Below are 22,354 nucleotides of genomic sequence, written 5' to 3'. Positions count from 1 at the left end.
TCTATCTCCGTTTAGAATCATAAGGTTCTATCTCCGTTTAGAATTATAAGGTTCTATCTCCGTTTAGAATGATAAGGTTCTAACTCCGTTTAGAATGATAAGGTTCTATCTCCGTTTAGAATCATAAGGTTCTATCTCCGTTTAGAATCATAAGGTTCTATCTCCGTTTAGAATGATAAGGTTCCATCTCCGTTTAGAATGATAAGGTTCTATCTCCGTTTAGAATGATAAGGTTCTATCTCCGTTTAGGGTAGTTCAGAGATATTGAGCGTCAACGTTTTTACATTCCATTATGTTCTTTTTTATTTTATTTTTATTTAACCAGATCGGTCGGTTGAGAACCAATTCTCATTTGCAATGACGATCTGGCCAATTGGAGAGAGGCAAGTCAGTACAGAGGCAAGTCAGTACACAGAACACAACACAGTATATACGATACAAAACACGATATATACAATATAAAACATGAGTGCAATACACAAGTATCAAAAATATCTATACATTACAGCAGGGGGAAGTTATCTTAAAAGCAAGTGCAGTGATCCGAGACAACATCTGAAAGTGAGTGTTTAAAAGTGGGTAATGCTATAAAAATTGTGAGTTTTAATGACAACTGCAACGCATTCCAGTCAGTGGGGGCAGCAAACTGAAAAGAATGACGGCCAAAGGAGGTGCGGACTTTGGGGGGGACCAGAGTGATATATTTGTTGGAGCGGAGATTGCGTGTGCTGGATGAGAAGTTCAGTAGTAAGCAGAGGTAGGGGGGGGATTTGCCGATGATGGATTTATAGATGAACTGATACCAGTGGGTCAGTCGCCTGGTGTGGAGTGATGGCCAGTTGACTTGGGAGTACAGGTCGCAGTGATGTGTATTGAAAGGGGCACCGGTGACAAAGCGGATGGCAGTGTGATGGATGACGTCCAGTTTATTGAGAAGGTTTTTGGGGGCAATCCTGTAAATGATATCTCCATAGTCCAGAATTGAGTGTGTTTTGCAGAGTGGGTGAAGGAGGCTTTGTTGCGGTACAGGAAACCAATTCTTGTTCTGACTTTAGTGAGTAGGTTATTGATGTGGGTTTGGAAGGAGAGTGAACTATCAAGCCAGATACCTAGATATTTTTGTATGTGTTGACAAATTCTAGTACTGACCCATCCAGTGAGGTGATTTTTGGGGGACAGGAGGCTTGGGGTAGGGTCCGATTGAAGATCATGCATTTAGTTTTATCTGTGTTTAGGAGAAGATGGAGGTTGGAGAAGGCATATTGGATGCTATTAAAGCTGTGTTGGAGATCGGTCAGGGCGGTGTTCAGAGAGGGGCCAGACGTGTAAAGAATGGTGTCGTCAGCGTACAGATGGATGTTAGAGTTTCCAGCCGCGTGAGCAATGTTATTTATAAAAATATTAAATAGTGTTGGACCCAGAATGGAGCCCTGGGGGACACCCATGGACAGGGACATTGGGTCAGACAGCAGGCCTTCAGCTCTCACAGACTGCACATGACCAGAGAAGTAGTTGTTATATTATATATTATGCAAATAAGCTATTTGAGACAGTCCTGAGGGATATGTGATGTCTTGTTTACCGATAGGCTATGTTTGTAGCCCCTTTATTTACATTGGCTGCAGTAAAGCACGTTAACAAGCACTTTTTGTAGTGTCTGATTTAGCAAAATGTTGGTCAATGATGTTAATTTATGTTCCAATAAGAAGTACATTCATGTAACTGCTCTGGAGTCAATTCTTAATGTAAACATTGATATGTTTAACAATGCTACATGTTATAGGGTTCCTTGAACCATTTATAGCATTAGTTCTGAAAATCTCTTCATATTCAAGGACAATTGATATTGTAACTAAATCGAATCGGAATCGAATCGAATCGAAAGCTGTGAATCGGAATCGAATCGTTTTGGGAAATTAGTGGCGATACCCAGCCCTAATATATGTTATATACAAAATAAAAATGTGCAAAACTCAAACGAAAATAGTGCAATAGATGAGGGTATTTTGGGGAACAAAAAAACACATTGTAAACCATAATGTCCATGAAACTAAAGCCCTTCATTACTGCTTTCTCACTTTTTGGAGATTGGAAGATTTTATTCAGGAATAAACATAATTGGAAAATCAATGATTATTAAAATACTGTAGTATACAGTAACAATAAGTTCGTGGAAACATCACAAATCTACGGAACCACTTATTGAGGCATCACCCTGACGTGAAACATGGAAAAGCGGATCCGAAACAAGCCTCGCTGATAAAGTGGCAAGTGATTGTCAGGTACGAGTCCATTGCTCTGGATGTCCAGCTGTCACACGTTATGGCAACTCTCTCTGCTGGCTGGAGTGAAGTTGCGATGTCACGTTTCACCTGCGCGGACATGTCTGGGACTATCACTTCACTCAACTATTTGCGTGTCGGTAACACGTAGCATGGTTCTAGTACACTGACGAGGCTTCGAAAGCCAGCATTTTCGACAACGCTGTACGGGCGTATATCCTTGCAAATACAATTTGCTACAGCCTCGGTAATTTGTTGGGCACGCGGAGAATTTGATTGTAATTTGCAACCAAACGTCTTTATCAGCGAGGCTTGTTTCAGATCCGCTTTTCCATGTTTCACGTCAGGGTGATGCCTCAATAAGTGGTTCTGTAGATTTGTGGTGTTTCCACAAAATTTAACCTCCACTGCGCACAGCTTGCATATGGCTTTGCTTTTGTCATGCTCATCTCTATCGTCATAATTTGTACATGCAAAATGCACCCAGACATCTGCCTTTAAGCCTGGTGGTGACTTGAGTGTCCCTGCCATCGCCATGTTTTTAGATTTTACAGTGAGACCTCTCGTTGCGTGAGATATGATAAATTCTTGTAGCGTGAGATCTGGCCACGAGATCTCGTTGCGGGTTGAAGCTGCAAGCAGGAAAATGCATGAAAGATCGATCTCGGGATTTATGAATCGATAATCGCTCATTCAATGAAGATCGATTCAGAATCGGGAAATCGATTTTTTTAACCCAGCCCTAATGGTCACTAAGGTCTCGGCAAAAAAACGCAGGGTTATACTTGGCCGGCGTATTGGTGAGAATGACATCAATGAGTGTGCCGTTTTCCATAGATGTAGTGTTGAATCTGGTAGGAGTCTGTACAATCTGGGAGAGATTTAAAGCGTCCAGCTGGAGTTGTACAGAATGGGGAGGATTAAGCATGTCCCAGTTAAGGTCACCTAACAGCACAAACTCAGAGGAAGTATGAGGGGCAATTAATTCACTGAGAGCTGTCAGGGAGCAGGCAGGGGCAGAAGGTGGTCTATAACAGCCAGCAACAGTGAGATAGACATTTTAGATAGATTAACCTTTAAAATCAACAACTCAAATAGTTTGGACACAGATTTTGATAAACTGACAGAACATTTGTCGGGTTGTGGTTCTGGTCTTAAATGCTATATTCTGGTCAGCCCGGTTGTAAATCAGGCCATGCTAACCCGTCGCTAGTTCAAACAGACCGTAGTAGACTTTAAACAACAAAGAGACACGGAATCAATCATGGTTATTATTTACTTGCAAGGAGGACGAATATGAGGCCTCTCCTGTAGGAAGAGACGCCATATTGGTACTAATTTCTTCTCCTGTAAGCCAGTTTATTTATTCTCTCAGAATGGAAAAGAGGAGGCAGTTGGTTATCCTATCAGAGTAACAGACGTGGCCGTGGCGACTCAAAACCTGTTTTATCTGAAGCAGGGGCATAACCAGAGTCCAGAGTTACAAGGTTCACACAATCATTAACAGAGCTAAGAGACAGGCTGCAGAGTTCACACAGTGATACACAGAATTATTATAGAGTATCCTGTTTTAACCTTATTTAACATTGTGAAAACCTCATTCAGCCCTATCAACATTGCAAACTGTTCTTACAGTAAATAGCAACCCCCCCCTCCCTTAGTGAGCCTGTCCTGGCGGAAAATGTTATAGCCAGGAATAGATACAGCAGAGGTAGTGACAGATTTCTTAAGCCAGGACTCTGAGATGACTAAAACATCAGGATTTGATGTATGCATATATGCCATCAGCTCATCAAGTTTGGGGAGAAGGCTTCGGATATTTAAATGCATAAGACCCAAACTTTTGCGGTTACAAAAGCTGTCAAAAGTTAACGCACCAGCATCAGAGGACTGAGAAAAGGAGATATAATGATTGCCAAGGGAAGGGCCAGGGTTTAAATGCACATTACCAGAAGTCATCAATAATAAAATAATAAAACCACGGCTGAACACGGTGCGTTTAGAAAGTTGTGCGCGGGAGACAGCGTGCACAATCGACTTGAAGGGTGACACATGACATAGTTGACTCAATGGCAAACAAGCAAGCATCGGGGCAATGTACAAAATATTCCAAATAGGTAGTCCGAGCAACTGAGTTACCATAAATGAAATAACGTCCCTACATTGATAAGGGGGAGGCATTGTTTCACCCCAATGAAGGGGCGATGACAGCCCGGGAGGCAGTTCGGGGTGAGACATGTCTTTGACAGAAACAGCGCAAGATAACAGCAAGACGGAGAGTAAATAATGACACCCCATTGGAGTAGAGTACCTTTAGCGTGCGCAGAGTTCCACTTTTCCGAGTACAGCACTGTACGCGCTACGATGATTAGATGTAAACGGAGATGGAGAATAGTCCCGTTGGAGTCCAGCTGACGTGGTCCTACAACGTGGGTGCGTTGTCGATTGGTTAGCCGGCCTGGCAGAGCTGGAGCTGGGGGACGAGGCGTTCAGGAGGCCGCTGGAAGAGCAGCGGAGATCTGCGCTGGGGATGGTGAGTAGCGGGGGAGCGCCGGTGATATTAGGGATAACCGAGGTCTCTGGTTTGCTGGATTGTTGGGAGGTGAAATCCGTAAATTTAGGGAGTTGGTGGACTTGGCGTCTTGGCTACAGTGGCTGCTTAATTATTAGCGAGTAACGAATCGTTACTAACGATTGTAAATCCTGTTTATCAGCAGATTAACTTCATGTACTACGCACAACTGAACGATTAAGCAGACAGCGCACTGATTTGCTATAAAACAAACAGTAAACGATAAACAAACTAAGATGTCATACACTGACATGGACAAGACATGGACGAGACTTGCAACGTATCGCCATCATGGATGTTCTGTGAGATGGAACCTTTGTATTTTATTAATTACTTAAAAATAACACCACACAGGCATTAATAAACATCTAATGGATCAGATTATGTAAAACACTCAAAAATGGAGATAGAACCTTATAATTCTAACGTCACCTATTGAAGAATCTAGACGTTGGTTGGTTCTATACTCAAATCTACCTTGGTTTACAGCTGCCTGCGTTTCATATAGATACTAGAGGCCATGCTTACCTGCGCTCATACAATATTCATCGTTGATGGAAGTTTATAAAGTTGTTAAGATCGACCGGTTCAACTTCCTCACGTCTCCCAGTGTTTCCACAATCTCCTCCTGACTCCTCATACCATTATGGGCTGCGTTCTTAAACTCGCTCTGACAGCGCCGGAGCGCACACTGGGTTCAACGTCATAAAGCGACCGAGTCATTTGATTGGACAAGAGGCACTCCGCAAGTGCTGATCAGAGTTCCAGAGCGAATTTACGAACTGGAAATGCAGAGCTGGAACCTCCCCGAATCGTAACGGAGTTTAGACGAAACCACGCCCACTTCCGCATGACGTGCGCGTCCGGGAGGCGAATTTGCGAAACCTAGGATGGTAGGGGAAGGCAGGGCAATATTGGGCTAACGTAAACGTTATGTGAACCAGCTTCATAAAATAAACCAGAAACACTCATTCTGCAGTCTGCACGTTTTATTCTGATATTAACCAGCTTGTTAACATTCAATTTGTCACATTGTATACCCACAAACCATATAACTGCATAAGCAACCACACAGGGGAAATACAGTATCAAAGTGCTGTTATATATATTCCTGTATATCGGAATGCCTCTTGTCCAAGGAGGGAATTGTTCACAGAGGGTGGAATTCTACATCTGCGTGTGCCGTAGGATTCCACCCATAATTGTTCTTCCAGAGCCTACATCCCACTGTCCACACTTGGCGTGCTGTTATTAAGTGGGCACGGCCAGCTCGCTTCGTACTCGGTAGTGTGCGAGTGTTGGACATTGGGACGTAGACTCTATAGCCTTATGCATATTGTGTATGCATGTCAAAACACAGTGTATTTGTGGTGTCGTAGTGTATGTGTGTGTGTGTGTGTGTGTGTGTGTCTGTGTGTGTGTGTGTGTGTGTGTGTGTGTGTGTGTGTGTGTGTGTGTGCGTGTGTGCGTGTGCACGTGTCGAATGGCTTTGAGCGAAGGATTTTAGTCAGGCACTGGTGTATAGTGTGCTTGTGTGTACGCATGAGCATGTGTATGAGTGTGTGTGTGTGTGTGTGTGTGTTATGAAACCCATGTGTGAGGGATTACACACACACACACACACACACACACACACAGGCCTGCCGTCTCTCTGTGAGACAAAGCACAGAGAGACACAGGAGCTTGTTGTTGATTGGTTATTCGCCTCAGGCAGTCGCCACAGACGTCATAATAATGTCATTCAGGCCCACCAGTGAACACACACACACACACACACACACACACACACACACACACACCCACACCCACACCCTTAACCACATTACTGAAATGTGTTGATGTGGAAAGCTTCGACTGGCTGGCCTAGAGGTTGTTCCTAAGTACTGGTCTGGTTTCGGCGAATGAGTGTTTCTGGTTTATTTTATGAAGCTGGTTCACATGACCAAGGTCAGGCTAGTACTGTATTTACACTGTGTTGCCCAGTCAATAAACATGTTTCCTTATGACTTCTAACTTCTCTAGCCCAATAGTGCTAGCTTATAGCAAGGAGTCTGGCTAATTAGATGGTAGACTCGCCAGCCAATGAGGGGGCTCATCACGAGTGCTTCGCCAACCAATCAGGTAGCGGTATTGCCCTGCCTTCCCCTACCATCCTAGGTTTCGCAAATTCGCGTCCTGCCAAATGCTGCTGTGTCGGTCTGGCAGGGAGATTAGAATAGTCACATGATTTATTTTAACAGCAACAGGGATGTGTAATACAACATTCCACCTGTAGAGGTGCATTTTGAGCATTTTGATTTTCGATCGACGTTTTATGAAAAGTAAACTTACGATCCATAAGTTAATAAGGAGAATGATTGGGGCTACTATGCCGCTAACCAATCAAAACCCGTTAAAGCGTCACCTGATTTGACGTCTGCCAATGATATTCCTTCAAAATACGTAAACAAGGAAGTAAACAACGTATTATCTGGAAAGACGAGAAGACTGAGTTGTTTCGGATAACTTTACTGTCAAGTAATGTTTCAGGTAAGAGTTGCATGTCATACTAATTCATATCACATATTAATGAACACGTCCATGTCATGTGTCAATACAAACATGTTCTAATATGCTATTTTAGTGAAAAATCCGACCTAACCTCACCCGCGATTGTGAAGCTAATTAATTAACAAGCTAGTTATCTAACTTTAAAGGGTACAACAGCTAATTTACCTATGTCAACTATGTCTATTCTCAATAATTTCAGTAATAATTGTGCCAAATTGGGACCAGTAACATTAACTTGTGTGTGAGTATGTTATATGTGTGTGCAAGCATGTTTTTGATTGTCAATCATCTCACTTTTACGAGGTGAGCTGGTAAGACAAAACCCAGATTAAGTGTATCTTCACTTGCCTTGCCTATAATTGACGAGACTAGACAAAGATTCAAGTGTTAGAGAACATTTATAACACTAGTGTGTTTTCGCAGTGCAAACACAGACACATGTCTGTACATGGTAGGTTGTTAGATTTGCATGTGCATCTCCCTTTCACACATTTAGTTTTTTTGCAGGAGCAGTATACAAGCTCTAAAACTGCGACTGGGGCTGGGGGAAGTGACATCCAGTCAATCTCAAAGAAATCTCCCTCTATCTTCCAGCCATGGCTCATTGGCGGAGGGATGTCTGGCTGGCTCTCAAGGGACCTCCTGTATATGGCTGCCTGGTAGTTTGCCCGCTGAGTATGTTTGTGCAAGGCATCCTTATTTGGTGGTAGACTTCGGTCATTGCACTTCCCACTCTTAAACATTTGACACCTAGCTAAATGTACATCCCTACAGCCTTTGTGGTCGTAGAGGTCGCATGTAAATGCCTCAATTTCCTCATAAAGCTCTGTTGGCAGTTGAAAAGCTGTTCCCAACTTTTGGAAAGTAGCACAATGCTCTTTGTTGGACAGGAGTGTTTTTACGGCCTTCACTTTTCCATTGCCGTGCAGTGCACTCACTGTATCACAGCCGGTGAAACAGTGAAATCCAATTAGCGCATCAGAGACTTCATCTCCAAGATGGCTGTGTATTCTCTGTACGTGTATGGTGCGTTTGTTTGTCCCTTTCCCTGTGTGGAAGTACAGGTTTGCTCCTATTTCCTTACAGAAAGCGATAGCCAGTACAAACACATCTGTGTCAGGACTGCTGATCAGCTGTCATTGTTTCACACAAGAAAAAAAAAATCGCTGCTGAAAAAAACACTGCTGTGCCCCACCCAAATTTTTGGGCACCAGCCGCCACTGGTAACGATTGTAAATCCTGTTTATCAGCAGATTAACTTCATGTACTACGCACAACTGAACGATTAAGCAGACAGCGCACTGATTTGCTATAAAACAAACAGTAAACGATAAACAAACTAAGATGTCATACACTGACATGGACAAGACATGGACGAGACTTGCAACGTATCGCCATCATGGATGTTCTGTGAGATGGAACCTTTGTATTTTATTAATTACTTAAAAACAACACCACACAGGCATTAATAAACATCTAATGGATCAGATTATGTAAAACACTCAAAAATGGAGATAGAACCTTATAATTCTAACGTCACCTATTGAAGAATCTAGACGTTGGTTGGTTCTATACTCAAATCTACCTTGGTTTACAGCTGCCTGCGTTTCATATAGATACTAGAGGCCATGCTTACCTGCGCTCATACAATATTCATCGTTGATGGAAGTTTATAAAGTTGTTAAGATCGACCGGTTCAACTTCCTCACGTCTCCCAGTGTTTCCACAATCTCCTCCTGACTCCTCATACCATTATGGGCTGCGTTCTTAAACTCGCTCTGACAGCGCCGGAGCGCACACTGGGTTCAACGTCATAAAGCGACCGAGTCATTTGATTGGACAAGAGGCACTCCGCAAGTGCTGATCAGAGTTCCAGAGCGAATTTACGAACTGGAAATGCAGAGCTGGAACCTCCCCGAATCGTAACGGAGTTTAGACGAAACCACGCCCACTTCCGCATGACGTGCGCGTCCGGGAGGCGAATTTGCGAAACCTAGGATGGTAGGGGAAGGCAGGGCAATATTGGGCTAACGTAAACGTTATGTGAACCAGCTTCATAAAATAAACCAGAAACACTCATTCTGCAGTCTGCACGTTTTATTCTGATATTAACCAGCTTGTTAACATTCAATTTGTCACATTGTATACCCACAAACCATATAACTGCATAAGCAACCACACAGGGGAAATACAGTATCAAAGTGCTGTTATATATATTCCTGTATATCGGAATGCCTCTTGTCCAAGGAGGGAATTGTTCACAGAGGGTGGAATTCTACATCTGCGTGTGCCGTAGGATTCCACCCATAATTGTTCTTCCAGAGCCTACATCCCACTGTCCACACTTGGCGTGCTGTTATTAAGTGGGCACGGCCAGCTCGCTTCGTACTCGGTAGTGTGCGAGTGTTGGACATTGGGACGTAGACTCTATAGCCTTATGCATATTGTGTATGCATGTCAAAACACAGTGTATTTGTGGTGTCGTAGTGTATGTGTGTGTGTGTGTGTGTGTGTCTGTGTGTGTGTGTGTGTGTGTGTGTGTGTGTGTGTGTGTGTGTGTGTGTGCGTGTGTGCGTGTGCACGTGTCGAATGGCTTTGAGCGAAGGATTTTAGTCAGGCACTGGTGTATAGTGTGCTTGTGTGTACGCATGAGCATGTGTATGAGTGTGTGTGTGTGTGTGTGTGTGTGTGTGTTATGAAACCCATGTGTGAGGGATTACACACACACACACACACACACACACACACACAGGCCTGCCGTCTCTCTGTGAGACAAAGCACAGAGAGACACAGGAGCTTGTTGTTGATTGGTTATTCGCCTCAGGCAGTCGCCACAGACGTCATAATAATGTCATTCAGGCCCACCAGTGAACACACACACACACACACACACACACACACACACACACACACACACACACACACCCACACCCTTAACCACATTACTGAAATGTGTTGATGTGGAAAGCTTCGACTGGCTGGCCTAGAGGTTGTTCCTAAGTACTGGTCTGGTTTCGGCGAATGAGTGTTTCTGGTTTATTTTATGAAGCTGGTTCACATGACCAAGGTCAGGCTAGTACTGTATTTACACTGTGTTGCCCAGTCAATAAACATGTTTCCTTATGACTTCTAACTTCTCTAGCCCAATAGTGCTAGCTTATAGCAAGGAGTCTGGCTAATTAGATGGTAGACTCGCCAGCCAATGAGGGGGCTCATCACGAGTGCTTCGCCAACCAATCAGGTAGCGGTATTGCCCTGCCTTCCCCTACCATCCTAGGTTTCGCAAATTCGCGTCCTGCCAAATGCTGCTGTGTCGGTCTGGCAGGGAGATTAGAATAGTCACATGATTTATTTTAACAGCAACAGGGATGTGTAATACAACATTCCACCTGTAGAGGTGCATTTTGAGCATTTTGATTTTCGATCGACGTTTTATGAAAAGTAAACTTACGATCCATAAGTTAATAAGGAGAATGATTGGGGCTACTATGCCGCTAACCAATCAAAACCCGTTAAAGCGTCACCTGATTTGACGTCTGCCAATGATATTCCTTCAAAATACGTAAACAAGGAAGTAAACAACGTATTATCTGGAAAGACGAGAAGACTGAGTTGTTTCGGATAACTTTACTGTCAAGTAATGTTTCAGGTAAGAGTTGCATGTCATACTAATTCATATCACATATTAATGAACACGTCCATGTCATGTGTCAATACAAACATGTTCTAATATGCTATTTTAGTGAAAAATCCGACCTAACCTCACCCGCGATTGTGAAGCTAATTAATTAACAAGCTAGTTATCTAACTTTAAAGGGTACAACAGCTAATTTACCTATGTCAACTATGTCTATTCTCAATAATTTCAGTAATAATTGTGCCAAATTGGGACCAGTAACATTAACTTGTGTGTGAGTATGTTATATGTGTGTGCAAGCATGTTTTTGATTGTCAATCGTCTCACTTTTACGAGGTGAGCTGGTAAGACAAAACCCAGATTAAGTGTATCTTCACTTGCCTTGCCTATAATTGACGAGACTAGACAAAGATTCAAGTGTTAGAGAACATTTATAACACTAGTGTGTTTTCGCAGTGCAAACACAGACACATGTCTGTACATGGTAGGTTGTTAGATTTGCATGTGCATCTCCCTTTCACACATTTAGTTTTTTTGCAGGAGCAGTATACAAGCTCTAAAACTGCGACTGGGGCTGGGGGAAGTGACATCCAGTCAATCTCAAAGAAATCTCCCTCTATCTTCCAGCCATGGCTCATTGGCGGAGGGATGTCTGGCTGGCTCTCAAGGGACCTCCTGTATATGGCTGCCTGGTAGTTTGCCCGCTGAGTATGTTTGTGCAAGGCATCCTTATTTGGTGGTAGACTTCGGTCATTGCACTTCCCACTCTTAAACATTTGACACCTAGCTAAATGTACATCCCTACAGCCTTTGTGGTCGTAGAGGTCGCATGTAAATGCCTCAATTTCCTCATAAAGCTCTGTTGGCAGTTGAAAAGCTGTTCCCAACTTTTGGAAAGTAGCACAATGCTCTTTGTTGGACAGGAGTGTTTTTACGGCCTTCACTTTTCCATTGCCGTGCAGTGCACTCACTGTATCACAGCCGGTGAAACAGTGAAATCCAATTAGCGCATCAGAGACTTCATCTCCAAGATGGCTGTGTATTCTCTGTACGTGTATGGTGCGTTTGTTTGTCCCTTTCCCTGTGTGGAAGTACAGGTTTGCTCCTATTTCCTTACAGAAAGCGATAGCCAGTACAAACACATCTGTGTCAGGACTGCTGATCAGCTGTCATTGTTTCACACAGTTGAAGATTCTCCTTGACTCTCTTCCGGCTGTGGTGAACTGTGAAATATTTGTCCCGTCTGCATATTATGCACTGGGCGGGAAGAAGATGTGGTTTTTTATTTAGGCTGAACGTAGTGGTAGTCTTTGAGCGGAGAAGTCAAGGCTTTGGTGGTGTATCATTTTCAGTTTGACCTGGGAGAGAGAGAGAGAGAGACATATGATACTCTATGCATTGTAATAAATGCTTCCAAAGTTATAGCCTAGTTTATTTACAACTCTCCAAATCTGTTTCCCCAGGTAACCCCAGATGCTCAGCCCTGGACTGCACTGCCATTGATGCCTTGTTCATATCTTGTTCATGTCATATCTTAGCTTGTTTATATCATATTGTTAATAATGTTCATGTCATATCTTAGCTTGTTTATATCATATTGTTAATAATGTTCATGTCATATCTTAGCTTGTTTATATCATATTGTTAATAATGTTCATGTCATATCTTAGCTTGTTTATATCATATTGTTCTTATAAATAAGTTATATTGCTATAAAACACACCTGCAGCCTCCTGTACTGATTTTTCCCTTCTCTTGCGGGCTCTTACAATGTTTCGTATGTTGGCATACTGCATATAGCATTGTCTATGATAGCCAATATTAGCTGGCACATCTGGAATGTAACTGTCTACTACTAGGTTATATTTTTTTACAGCCCTTTCTGCAATTTGGCTTTCTGCAGTGTGAAGATTCACCCACTGTAGAGAACAATGTACAAATTTGGTCCAACTTGCATCTGAAAATGCTATAATATTGTCCGTTCGGTTTGTTAAATGCATACAACACTCCATCATTCATCACATCTCGTTATTTTCCCGCGGGGTTAACAGCCAGTGTTTACATTTCGGGGTCCTAATGAAGCCGTACTCGAATTCTGATTGGTTTATCAACTAGAGCGACCAGCGATGTGCCTGAGCAGACAGACTATTAAAAAATAAGTTTGTGAAAATCTCCGACATAAATACAGCTGAAAACAAATTGTTATAGACTTAAGAGAATTACTTAATATCATATGTAAGAGATCGTTTACTCTGTAGATGGAAAAAGATAAACATCGCGATAAACGCATTCGGCCCACCACCTAGGTGTGTTGGAGAGCAGCAGGACATCAGCTGAGCTCAGCAGGGGAGCAGAGATGTTGTTTTACTTCAGCCTGTCTGAACCTGAACCTGTTAGGCTTCATGATGATGATGATGTCAAGATGAAGGATTTACTCTGCATGTGAATCACCTGATAGTCAGAAACGCATCTCACTAGTCTGGCCTTGCCGTGGTGCCGAGCCCCTCAATGCCCCAGTAATGACACTGGTGGTAATACCAGCAGTGACCAGTAGATGTTAATACCAGCAGTGACCAGTAGATGTTAATACCAGCAGTGACCAGTAGATGTTAATACCAGCAGTGGCCAGTAGATGTTAATACCAGCAGTGGCCAGTAGATGTTAATACCAGCAGTGGCCAGTAGATGTTAATACCAGCAGTGACCAGTAGATGTTAATACCAGCAGTGACCAGTAGGTGTTAACACCAGCAGTGACCAGTAGGTGTTAATACCAGCAGTGACCAGTAGGTGTTAATACCAGCAGTGACCAGTAGGTGTTAATACCAGCAGTGACCAGTAGGTGTTAATACCAGCAGTGACCAGTAGGTGTTAACACCAGCAGTGACCAGTAGGTGTTAATACCAGCAGTGACCAGTAGGTGTTAATACCAGCAGTGGCCAGTAGATGTTAATACCAGCAGTGGCCAGTAGATGTTAATACCAGCAGTGGCCAGTAGGTGTTAATACCAGCAGTGACCAGTAGATGTTAATACCAGCAGTGGCCAGTAGGTGTTAATACCAGCAGTGGCCAGTAGGTGTTAATACCAGCAGTGGCCAGTAGGTGTTAATACCAGCAGTGACCAGTAGGTGTTAATACCAGCAGTGGCCAGTAGATGTTAATACCAGCAGTGGCCAGTAGATGTTAATACCAGCAGTGGCCAGTAGATGTTAATACCAGCAGTGGCCAGTAGATGTTAATACCAGCAGTGGCCAGTAGATGTTAATACCAGCAGTGGCCAGTAGGTGTTAATACCAGCAGTGACCAGTAGGTGTTAATACCAGCAGTGACCAGTAGGTGTTAATACCAGCAGTGACCAGTAGATGTTAATACCAGCAGTGACCAGTAGGTGTTAATACCAGCAGTGACCAGTAGGTGTTAATACCAGCAGTGACCAGTAGGTGTTAATACCAGCAGTGACCAGTAGGTGTTAATACCAGCAGTGACCAGCAGGTGTTAATACCAGCAGTGACCAGTAGGTGTTAATACCAGCAGTGACCAGTAGGTGTTAATACCAGCAGTGACCAGTAGGTGTTAATACCAGCAGTGGCCAGTAGATGTTAATACCAGCAGTGACCAGTAGGTGTTAATACCAGCAGTGGCCAGTAGATGTTAATACCAGCAGTGGCCAGTAGATGTTAATACCAGCAGTGGCCAGTAGATGTTAATACCAGCAGTGGCCAGTAGATGTTAATACCAGCAGTGGCCAGTAGGTGTTAATACCAGCAGTGACCAGTAGGTGTTAATACCAGCAGTGGCCAGTAGGTGTTAATACCAGCAGTGACCAGTAGGTGTTAATACCAGCAGTGGCCAGTAGGTGTTAATACCAGCAGTGACCAGTAGGTGTTAATACCAGCAGTGGCCAGTAGATGTTAATACCAGCAGTGGCCAGTAGGTGTTAATACCAGCAGTGACCAGTAGGTGTTAATACCAGCAGTGGCCAGTAGGTGTTAATACCAGCAGTGGCCAGTAGGTGTTAATACCAGCAGTGGCCAGTAGGTGTTAATACCAGCAGTGACCAGTAGGTGTTAATACCAGCAGTGGCCAGTAGGTGTTCATACCAGCAGTGGCCAGTAGGTGTTAATACCAGCAGTGGCCAGTAGGTGTTAATACCAGCAGTGGCCAGTAGGTGTTAATACCAGCAGTGGCCAGTAGGCGTTAATACCAGCAGTGGCCAGTGGGTGTTCATACCAGCAGTGGCCAGTAGGTGTTAATACCAGCAGTGGCCAGTAGGTGTTAATACCAGCAGTGACCAGTAGGTGTTAATACCAGCAGTGGCCAGTAGATGTTAATACCAGCAGTGGCCAGTAGGTGTTAATACCAGCAGTGGCCAGTAGATGTTAATACCAGCAGTGGCCAGTAGATGTTAATACCAGCAGTGGCCAGTAGATGTTAATACCAGCAGTGGCCAGTAGGTGTTAATACCAGCAGTGGCCAGTAGGTGTTAATACCAGCAGTGGCCAGTAGATGTTAATACCAGCAGTGGCCAGTAGATGTTAATACCAGCAGTGACCAGTAGGTGTTAATACCAGCAGTGGCCAGTAGATGTTAATACCAGCAGTGACCAGTAGGTGTTAATACCAGCAGTGGCCAGTAGGTGTTAATACCAGCAGTGGCCAGTAGGTGTTAATACCAATGCTCAGTGTTCTCTGTGTGTTGCTGTCTGACTGACATGGTTTGGGGTTTATAAAAGGGGTTCATTAAGGTGTTTCATGTTGGAAGCTGCAGTGTTCAACCCTAGTTAAAGAGACAGGCATGACTGATACATTTCCCCTGAAATGCTCCAACAGTAAAAACATTATTATGAATATGATTATTATTATTATTATTATTACGAATATGATCAGGGCTGCCAAGTTTCACCAAAAGTTTGGAGTGAGATTTGGCGGTGGAGCGACCCAAAACTGTGCACGTTTTGGCAGCGGCGGCCCCTCTCTCCCACCCAATTATTTGTGCTAGTTTCCTGCAATTTTACATGTTGTTCATAATAAACCAGCACAATAAATTAAAATAATGAACATTTTATAAAACAAGACAAAATATGAAATCTTAATAAACAGCCTACAGACTCTAAAAGAAAATTGGGCCCCATCAACAGGACACAGCCCCTTGGTCAGGAGCAGAAAGACCCTTGGTCATCATCTTATATAGTGCATTGCTCATAGATGGTTATCATGTTATACAGTACATACCAGGGTTTTTCCTGGGTCAGAATGAGGGCTTGGTGGTTGGTCTTGTGATTGCGCAGCGCTCCCAACATTTTTTTGAGGGACCCCCAATTGTTGTATTTGTATTGTAAATTGTAATTATTATTATTAATGTACCATGTACCTGGTTATGTTACAGTAGAGAAACAAAAAACAGTTACCAAAACGGAGTATTTACTAGCTAATTGGCAAAAGATTGGCGTGGTGCAACTGAAATTAGTAAACAACTAAGAAAAAGGGGGAACCAAGGCACTCTTATTGTAGAAAAAATTAAAAAGCCTTTATTAGGAGTGGCTATGCCGACGCGTTGCGGTCTTCTGACCTTCCTCAGGGCACATGGAGTACTGGTACAAACATTTCACTTATGAAGACAATGAGTGGAAGTGACATCATAATCAATGGGTGGAGGTGACTACCCTAGTGGTCAACATGGGTTATACAGGTAAATATGTACCATGAAACACCAATTATGTACAATAAAACCAAACACCACAATATACAGATATGATTGAAAACAATGTCAAAACAAAATTAAAAACAGCTGTATGGCCATACAAAAATTACAGAAATGGAGAATAATCAATTTCTTCATTTAACCCAGGGGAAACCATGGCATTGAGTTTAAAAATCCAAAATGTTTCCCTTTGTAGGAGCAGTTTGAGCCTGTCCCCTCCTCTGCGAGAGCAGTGGACCACTTCCAGAACCACCACTTTTAAAAAACTGGGGCTGCTATGGCCAGCCTGTTGGTAATGCTTAGCCATAGGATATTGGTCATTGGATGTTCTGATGGCATAAACATGCTCTGCGAATCTGTCCCTCAGTCTACGCTTAGTGCGTCCCACATAGAAGCAACCACATCCACATTCCAGCCTGTAAACAACATATGTGGTGTTGCAGTTGGAAAAAGACTTTAGCTGGTACCTGAAGCCACTTGTATCTGTGAAGTGCTTGGTTCTGATCATGTGTTGACAATAATTGCAGTGTCCACACTGGTAATGGCCTTCAGGGGCTGATAGCCAATGCTGTTTGGTTTTAGGCACCATGTCACTACGCACCAGTATGTCCTTGAGGGTGGGTGCGCGTCGGTATGAGACAGACGGGGGCTCTGGGAGTGCATCATGCAAAGCTGGGTCACTTTCTATGATGCTCCAGTTCTTTTTTATGATGTTGTTGATGCGAGCCGCCTCCCTGCTGTATCGAGTGACAAAATAGATCTGTTTGGGTTTTTGGGCTCGGTGTGATGGTCTGAGGAGGTTAGTTCTCTCCAGAGCTTTGGTTTTGGTGAGGGATTGATCAAGAAGGCTGGGTTGGTAGCCCCGTTGTTGGAACCTTTGATGCATATCACATGCCTTTTCCTCAAAATCCTCTTTCCTGTCACAGATGCGCCGCAGCCTTTGGAATTGCCCAAATGGTATATTTTTGATCAAGCTGGAGGGGTGAAAACTATCCGCTCTAAGGATGGTGTTGCGGTCTGTGGTCTTTCTGTAAATAGTGGTATGAAGTGACCCTTTGTCAGTTTTGATGATTTTTAAATCATTTATCATAATTTAGTTAGTAAACAACTAGTTTGAAACTAGCTAGTAACAACTAGGGGTTTAGTAAAAAAATAAAATAATAATCACATCCCAGAGAATGACCGCAAGCCCGCAACTATTACGGTCACGTTGCGGTCAAATGCCTCGCCACTTCGCTGGCAAACTAGACAAGTACATGTACATACTTTCCTACAGTGAGTTCTTCGGGGGACTGCATTGTGTGGGGGGTTGTCTAAGTTATCTGGCAACACTGAACTAGCTAGCTCGCTCCTCTTTCCCTGCAGTCAGTCTTTATTATATTGTAATGTGAAATTACCATAGCTAAGTAAATGAGTATTGGTGAAGAAGTTAGTTGTCTCTCTTGTAATATGTCATGATTGAAATACAAATGTAATGCTTTTTCATCCATTGTGGCCTATCTTGTATCACTACTTCCAGATGCTGATCAAGGTGAGGTTCAATGGTGAACAAAAATGTCAAGATCATTGACCTGACACTTGACAACCTTTTGACTGAAGGTAAGCTTTTAATTTGCGATTTAGTCTGATTACTTTTACCATTATGATTGCAAATCTAATTGTAGGCTGTTGTTTTAATGTTTGTCACAGCTTTCCTGACATTTGGAATCCCAGTTACCAGTTTATCAGATGCAAAGCTGTATGATGGATCTGGAACTGAAGTTGATGGGGATGTGTTTGAGGAGGTGGTGAAAGAGCCAGATCTTGGTGTGTTCAAGCTCACACTGGGCAATGAAGGTATGTGCTGGTCTGATAGAGGTGAGTCTGGAGTCAGTCTTTACCTCAGTCTGGTAGGGGTTAGTCTGGAGTCAGTCTTTACCTCAGTCTGGTAGGGGTTAGAGTCAGTCTGATAGGGGTTAGTCTGGAGTCAGTCTTTACCTCAGTCTGGTAGGGGTTAGAGTCAGTCTGATAGGGGTTAGTCTGGAGTCAGTCTTTATCAGTCTGATAGGGGTTAAGTCTGGAGTCAGTATTTACCTCAGTCTGAACCACCAGGGGACGACTCAGTCTTATCGTGCGTATGAAGGCAGCGATGTTCACCTTCCTCTCCCTCTCTAGCTTCTGCAGCATCACGTCCAGGGCTATGGTGGTGCCGGTTCAGTGTAGTGTGTGAAGTTCAAACTGCATAAATGTATGAACTGTAAAATCAGGATATAGTGGTTGGAACTATAGGGTGGGAACCATCTATGTTTTCAAGTCTTGGTCACTTGTGGCATTACTTTCAATATAACATGTGTGTATTGTGTATTTTAGCATCTCCCCTGATGAGTCCTTCCTCTGCCGGTTCTGAGATGAGTGCCTCAGGCCTTGAGTCGGATGATGCAATCATTTTGAGCAAGGATGGAAGCCCTTCAAGAAAAGGTCAAAGATCTGATGACGAAGCAAAAAATGTATGTTTGTAATTCATTTTGCAATTCATGTGCCAGAAAATTGATTTTAAAGGGCAAGTTCACTATTTTGAACATTAGACCCTATTTGCGGTTCCTCTACCATGAACCTGAAACATAGAGACCATCATTTCACTGATCGCTCCATTATTGAGCTAGCAACAGCTTTTCTGCAGGGCTACAATAGAAGTCAATGGTACCAGTAGCAGCCACTACCAAACTCAAAATTAAACTCTCGTTTTCAAAGTGACGAAACTCAGAGTGGTCACTGGTGTCCGTTGATGTTGAAAATCTCTGCAAAGTATGCTTCTTATCAGGTTTTATGTACCATTTAGCATGGAACTATTTTCAGTGGAAGCATATGGCTGTACTGCGACTGAATGCTAAATGATACATAAAACCTGATAAGAAGCATACTTTTTTTGTCAGAACATCAACGGACACCAGTGACCACTCGGTGAGTTTCCTGACGTGGCTGCTACTGCTACCATTGACTTCTATTGTAGCCCTGCAGAAAAGCTCTCTTTGTTTCAGGTTCATAGAGGGACCGCAAATGGGGTCTAACGTTCAAAATAGTAAACTAACCCTTCAACACTGCTGTTTTCTTACAGCTGATAGAGAGCATACTCAATAAGAAACCTGGTGGAGAGGTTGTCATCAAGGAATACTCCAAATCTAAAAGCCTCACTGACAGCACCAGACGAATGATGATCAACTTTCTTGTTTCAGAGATGACAGAGACTCATGGGTAAGTTTAAAGGAAAGATTCATAATGAACATTGTAGAGCAGTACTTGCTCTGCTGTTTGTTAAGAATGATTTCTGTATCAGTATCTCAGTCAAATAATTGGTTAGGCTACTGCTGGCCATCCACTGCTATTGGGAGAAGATTTCTCTTGTATCAAACTCGATTGGCATGATACAGCTTCTAAAATCACTCCTGATATTTAGCTGATAGAGTAGGAATGCTGCTTGTGTATATTCATTTCAGGACAGCACCACCGCGCAGTGTGAGGGAAACGTTTGCACGAGGCATCGTCTCCTTGTTCCCATACTTGAAGGATCCCTACACTGAAAATGGATATGTAAGTATATATTACAATTTACAACTGATAAAGAGCATCTGTGTTTAATTTGTCTGGTATGGTATCTGAGCAAATGAGACTTGGTTAACTTTTTCTTTAAGATTAGTAACCACGTTCATCTTCTTAAGGAACATTATTTCGACCCCAAGAGTGGAGATGGATACCTCGCAAATAGAATCAAAACCATTCAGAGGAAATCGGCTTCATCTGAGAAACGACCCACTCAACTATACTCTGGAGGGCCAACTGCCTCCAAAACGGTGTTTGAGAAAAACTAAAATATTTTGTGAGAAAGAAATTGACTTGAAACTCTAAACTAATGTTTTGTTTGTTGTCTTGTCTTATTTTTATGCGGTGCAGCTGCTTCTACACGTGTCATGTGTCCATCTCTGTCCGTTCGTAGCATGGCAATACTGTTGCAGAACAGCAGAAGGCAAGTAGAACCTGTACTGCTTACTTCACCACCTGATTTTTTTCAGATTGAACAGGATTTTGGGCTGCTGTTTGGAGAGGAGACATCAGCCAAGTTTTTGGAGAGGTGGCCAACTACATTCAAGCAAAAGATCTTCACGCTAAGCAAGACCCTTGCCAGTCAGGGAGCTGAACTTCAGGAGCTGATCGAGATGGCTGAATCTACAGTTGATGAGGGAGCTGACACAAATGCTGATGGTTAGATGCTAAAAAATTATCATTTATATTATTATTTAAAATGACTCTGAAATGTTAATGTTAATGTCACTGATGATGGGAATGAACCATTTTACTCAGGATATCTTCTTTGTTTAGGATGGGACAGTGACCTTTCCTCTATCTTTCTCCTGCTCCATTTGATTCCTCCTGCATCACAAGGCCGCAAAAGACCAGGAAAGATGTCTGCATCCCAAGCTGAGCAGCATCTTGTAAAATTCCAAAAGGTTTGTGTTGCCATTCTTATAGATAGATAGATAGGTCGTGCTGCTGCCGTTATTATGAACTAATGATGGTCTTCATGTTTGTCATCTTCAGGCAGGAACCAGTATCCAGCAGCACCTTGATGCGATTGACCAGAGCCAACAACCATATCTTCTAGCAGTGGGGACCAGGAGGAGCATCATCCATCCGTACTTCATCATCCTGGACAAGCGAGCCTTGCCGTGCAAGTCAACAAGTGCTCTTGGTGCCTTTGATGAGCTGTTCAAGACTCACTTCGTTTTTTGTACTGCTTACAATACATCTCTGCGCAGCATGTACACCTTTATCCAGACAACTGTGTACAACATAGACATAGGGAAGGTGAAGGAAACTCCAAGGGTTGCTGAGCTTAGAGCCAAACTCCTGCACTAATGCCTTAGAGGTAAACTGCACTGATGCCTGTTATATGTTTTATTTGCCATGCTACTCATGGAAGTACCAACTTGCTTGTGAGGCATCTCAAGTTGGTACATGGAATGTGCCCTGGTAGAACTCTTAGACTAAAATGTGGTCAAGCAGATTGTTGTCGTGTATTTGGTACCTTTTCAGGCTTTAGGAAGCATTTGAACAAGACACATGCAGGAGACTGTCCAATTTTGTTAAACGCTAACTTTGATGCTATTGCAGATAATCCAGCTATTGATAAACACTTAATAGCTGAACATCATAGGCTTTTCAAGTATTTGTTTCCTGATAGAAATCTCTTACCGAAACACCACTTCATGATACATTATCCTCGTTGTATACCGAATATTGGGCCCATTCTTCACTCATGGTGTATGCGCTATGAGGCTAAACACTATTTCTTTAAAAAGCAACTGAAGAGTTTTAAGAATGTCACTATGACCTTAGCCAACAAACACCAAAATTACATGGCATACAATTGGGAAACATTCAGCCAGGATAGATTAACTATAGGTCCAGGAAAGATGTCAAGGGTCAATGACCCAATTGCTGTCAAGTTGAAGTGCACACACATGTTTTGTCAGTTAAATGGGTGAAGTACCATGGTACAGAATATCGTCTTGATTTGGTCATATGTGGTGAATTTGTCAGTGAAATGCCATTATTTTACAAAATTAAGGATATTGTTGTGA

At 42.9% G+C, this 22,354-nt stretch overlaps 2 protein-coding genes across 2 annotated transcripts in view; one reads left to right on the top strand and one right to left on the bottom strand.

Annotated features, from left to right (window-relative positions):
* LOC308168992 (uncharacterized protein) overlaps positions 1-5,492 on the bottom strand; it is a gene marked incomplete at its 3' end in the record, with an annotated part of 44,477 nt that extends 38,985 nt beyond the window's left edge. The window contains exon 1 of the mRNA XM_080543630.1: positions 5,383-5,492. The remainder of the gene's footprint in view (positions 1-5,382) is intronic.
* Positions 4,748-19,974, top strand: LOC308168991 (uncharacterized protein; the record flags this gene model as incomplete). The annotated part of the gene is made up of 5 exons (XM_080543629.1): positions 4,748-4,815; positions 18,259-18,338; positions 18,429-18,575; positions 19,089-19,225; positions 19,834-19,974. The coding sequence occupies exons 2-5, from the start codon at positions 18,281-18,283 to the stop codon at positions 19,972-19,974; spliced, it is 483 nt and encodes a 160-aa protein (XP_080399755.1). The 5' UTR covers positions 4,748-4,815; positions 18,259-18,280.
* Between the last annotated feature and the right edge of the window lie 2,380 nt (positions 19,975-22,354).

This window comes from Nansenia antarctica (genome assembly GCF_963989245.1).
Source record: "Nansenia antarctica genome assembly, chromosome: 12".
Lineage (NCBI taxonomy): Eukaryota > Metazoa > Chordata > Actinopteri > Argentiniformes > Microstomatidae > Nansenia > Nansenia antarctica.
The sequence above is the reverse complement of the archived record's forward strand: the minus strand, read 5'-3'. Positions and strand labels throughout refer to the sequence as shown.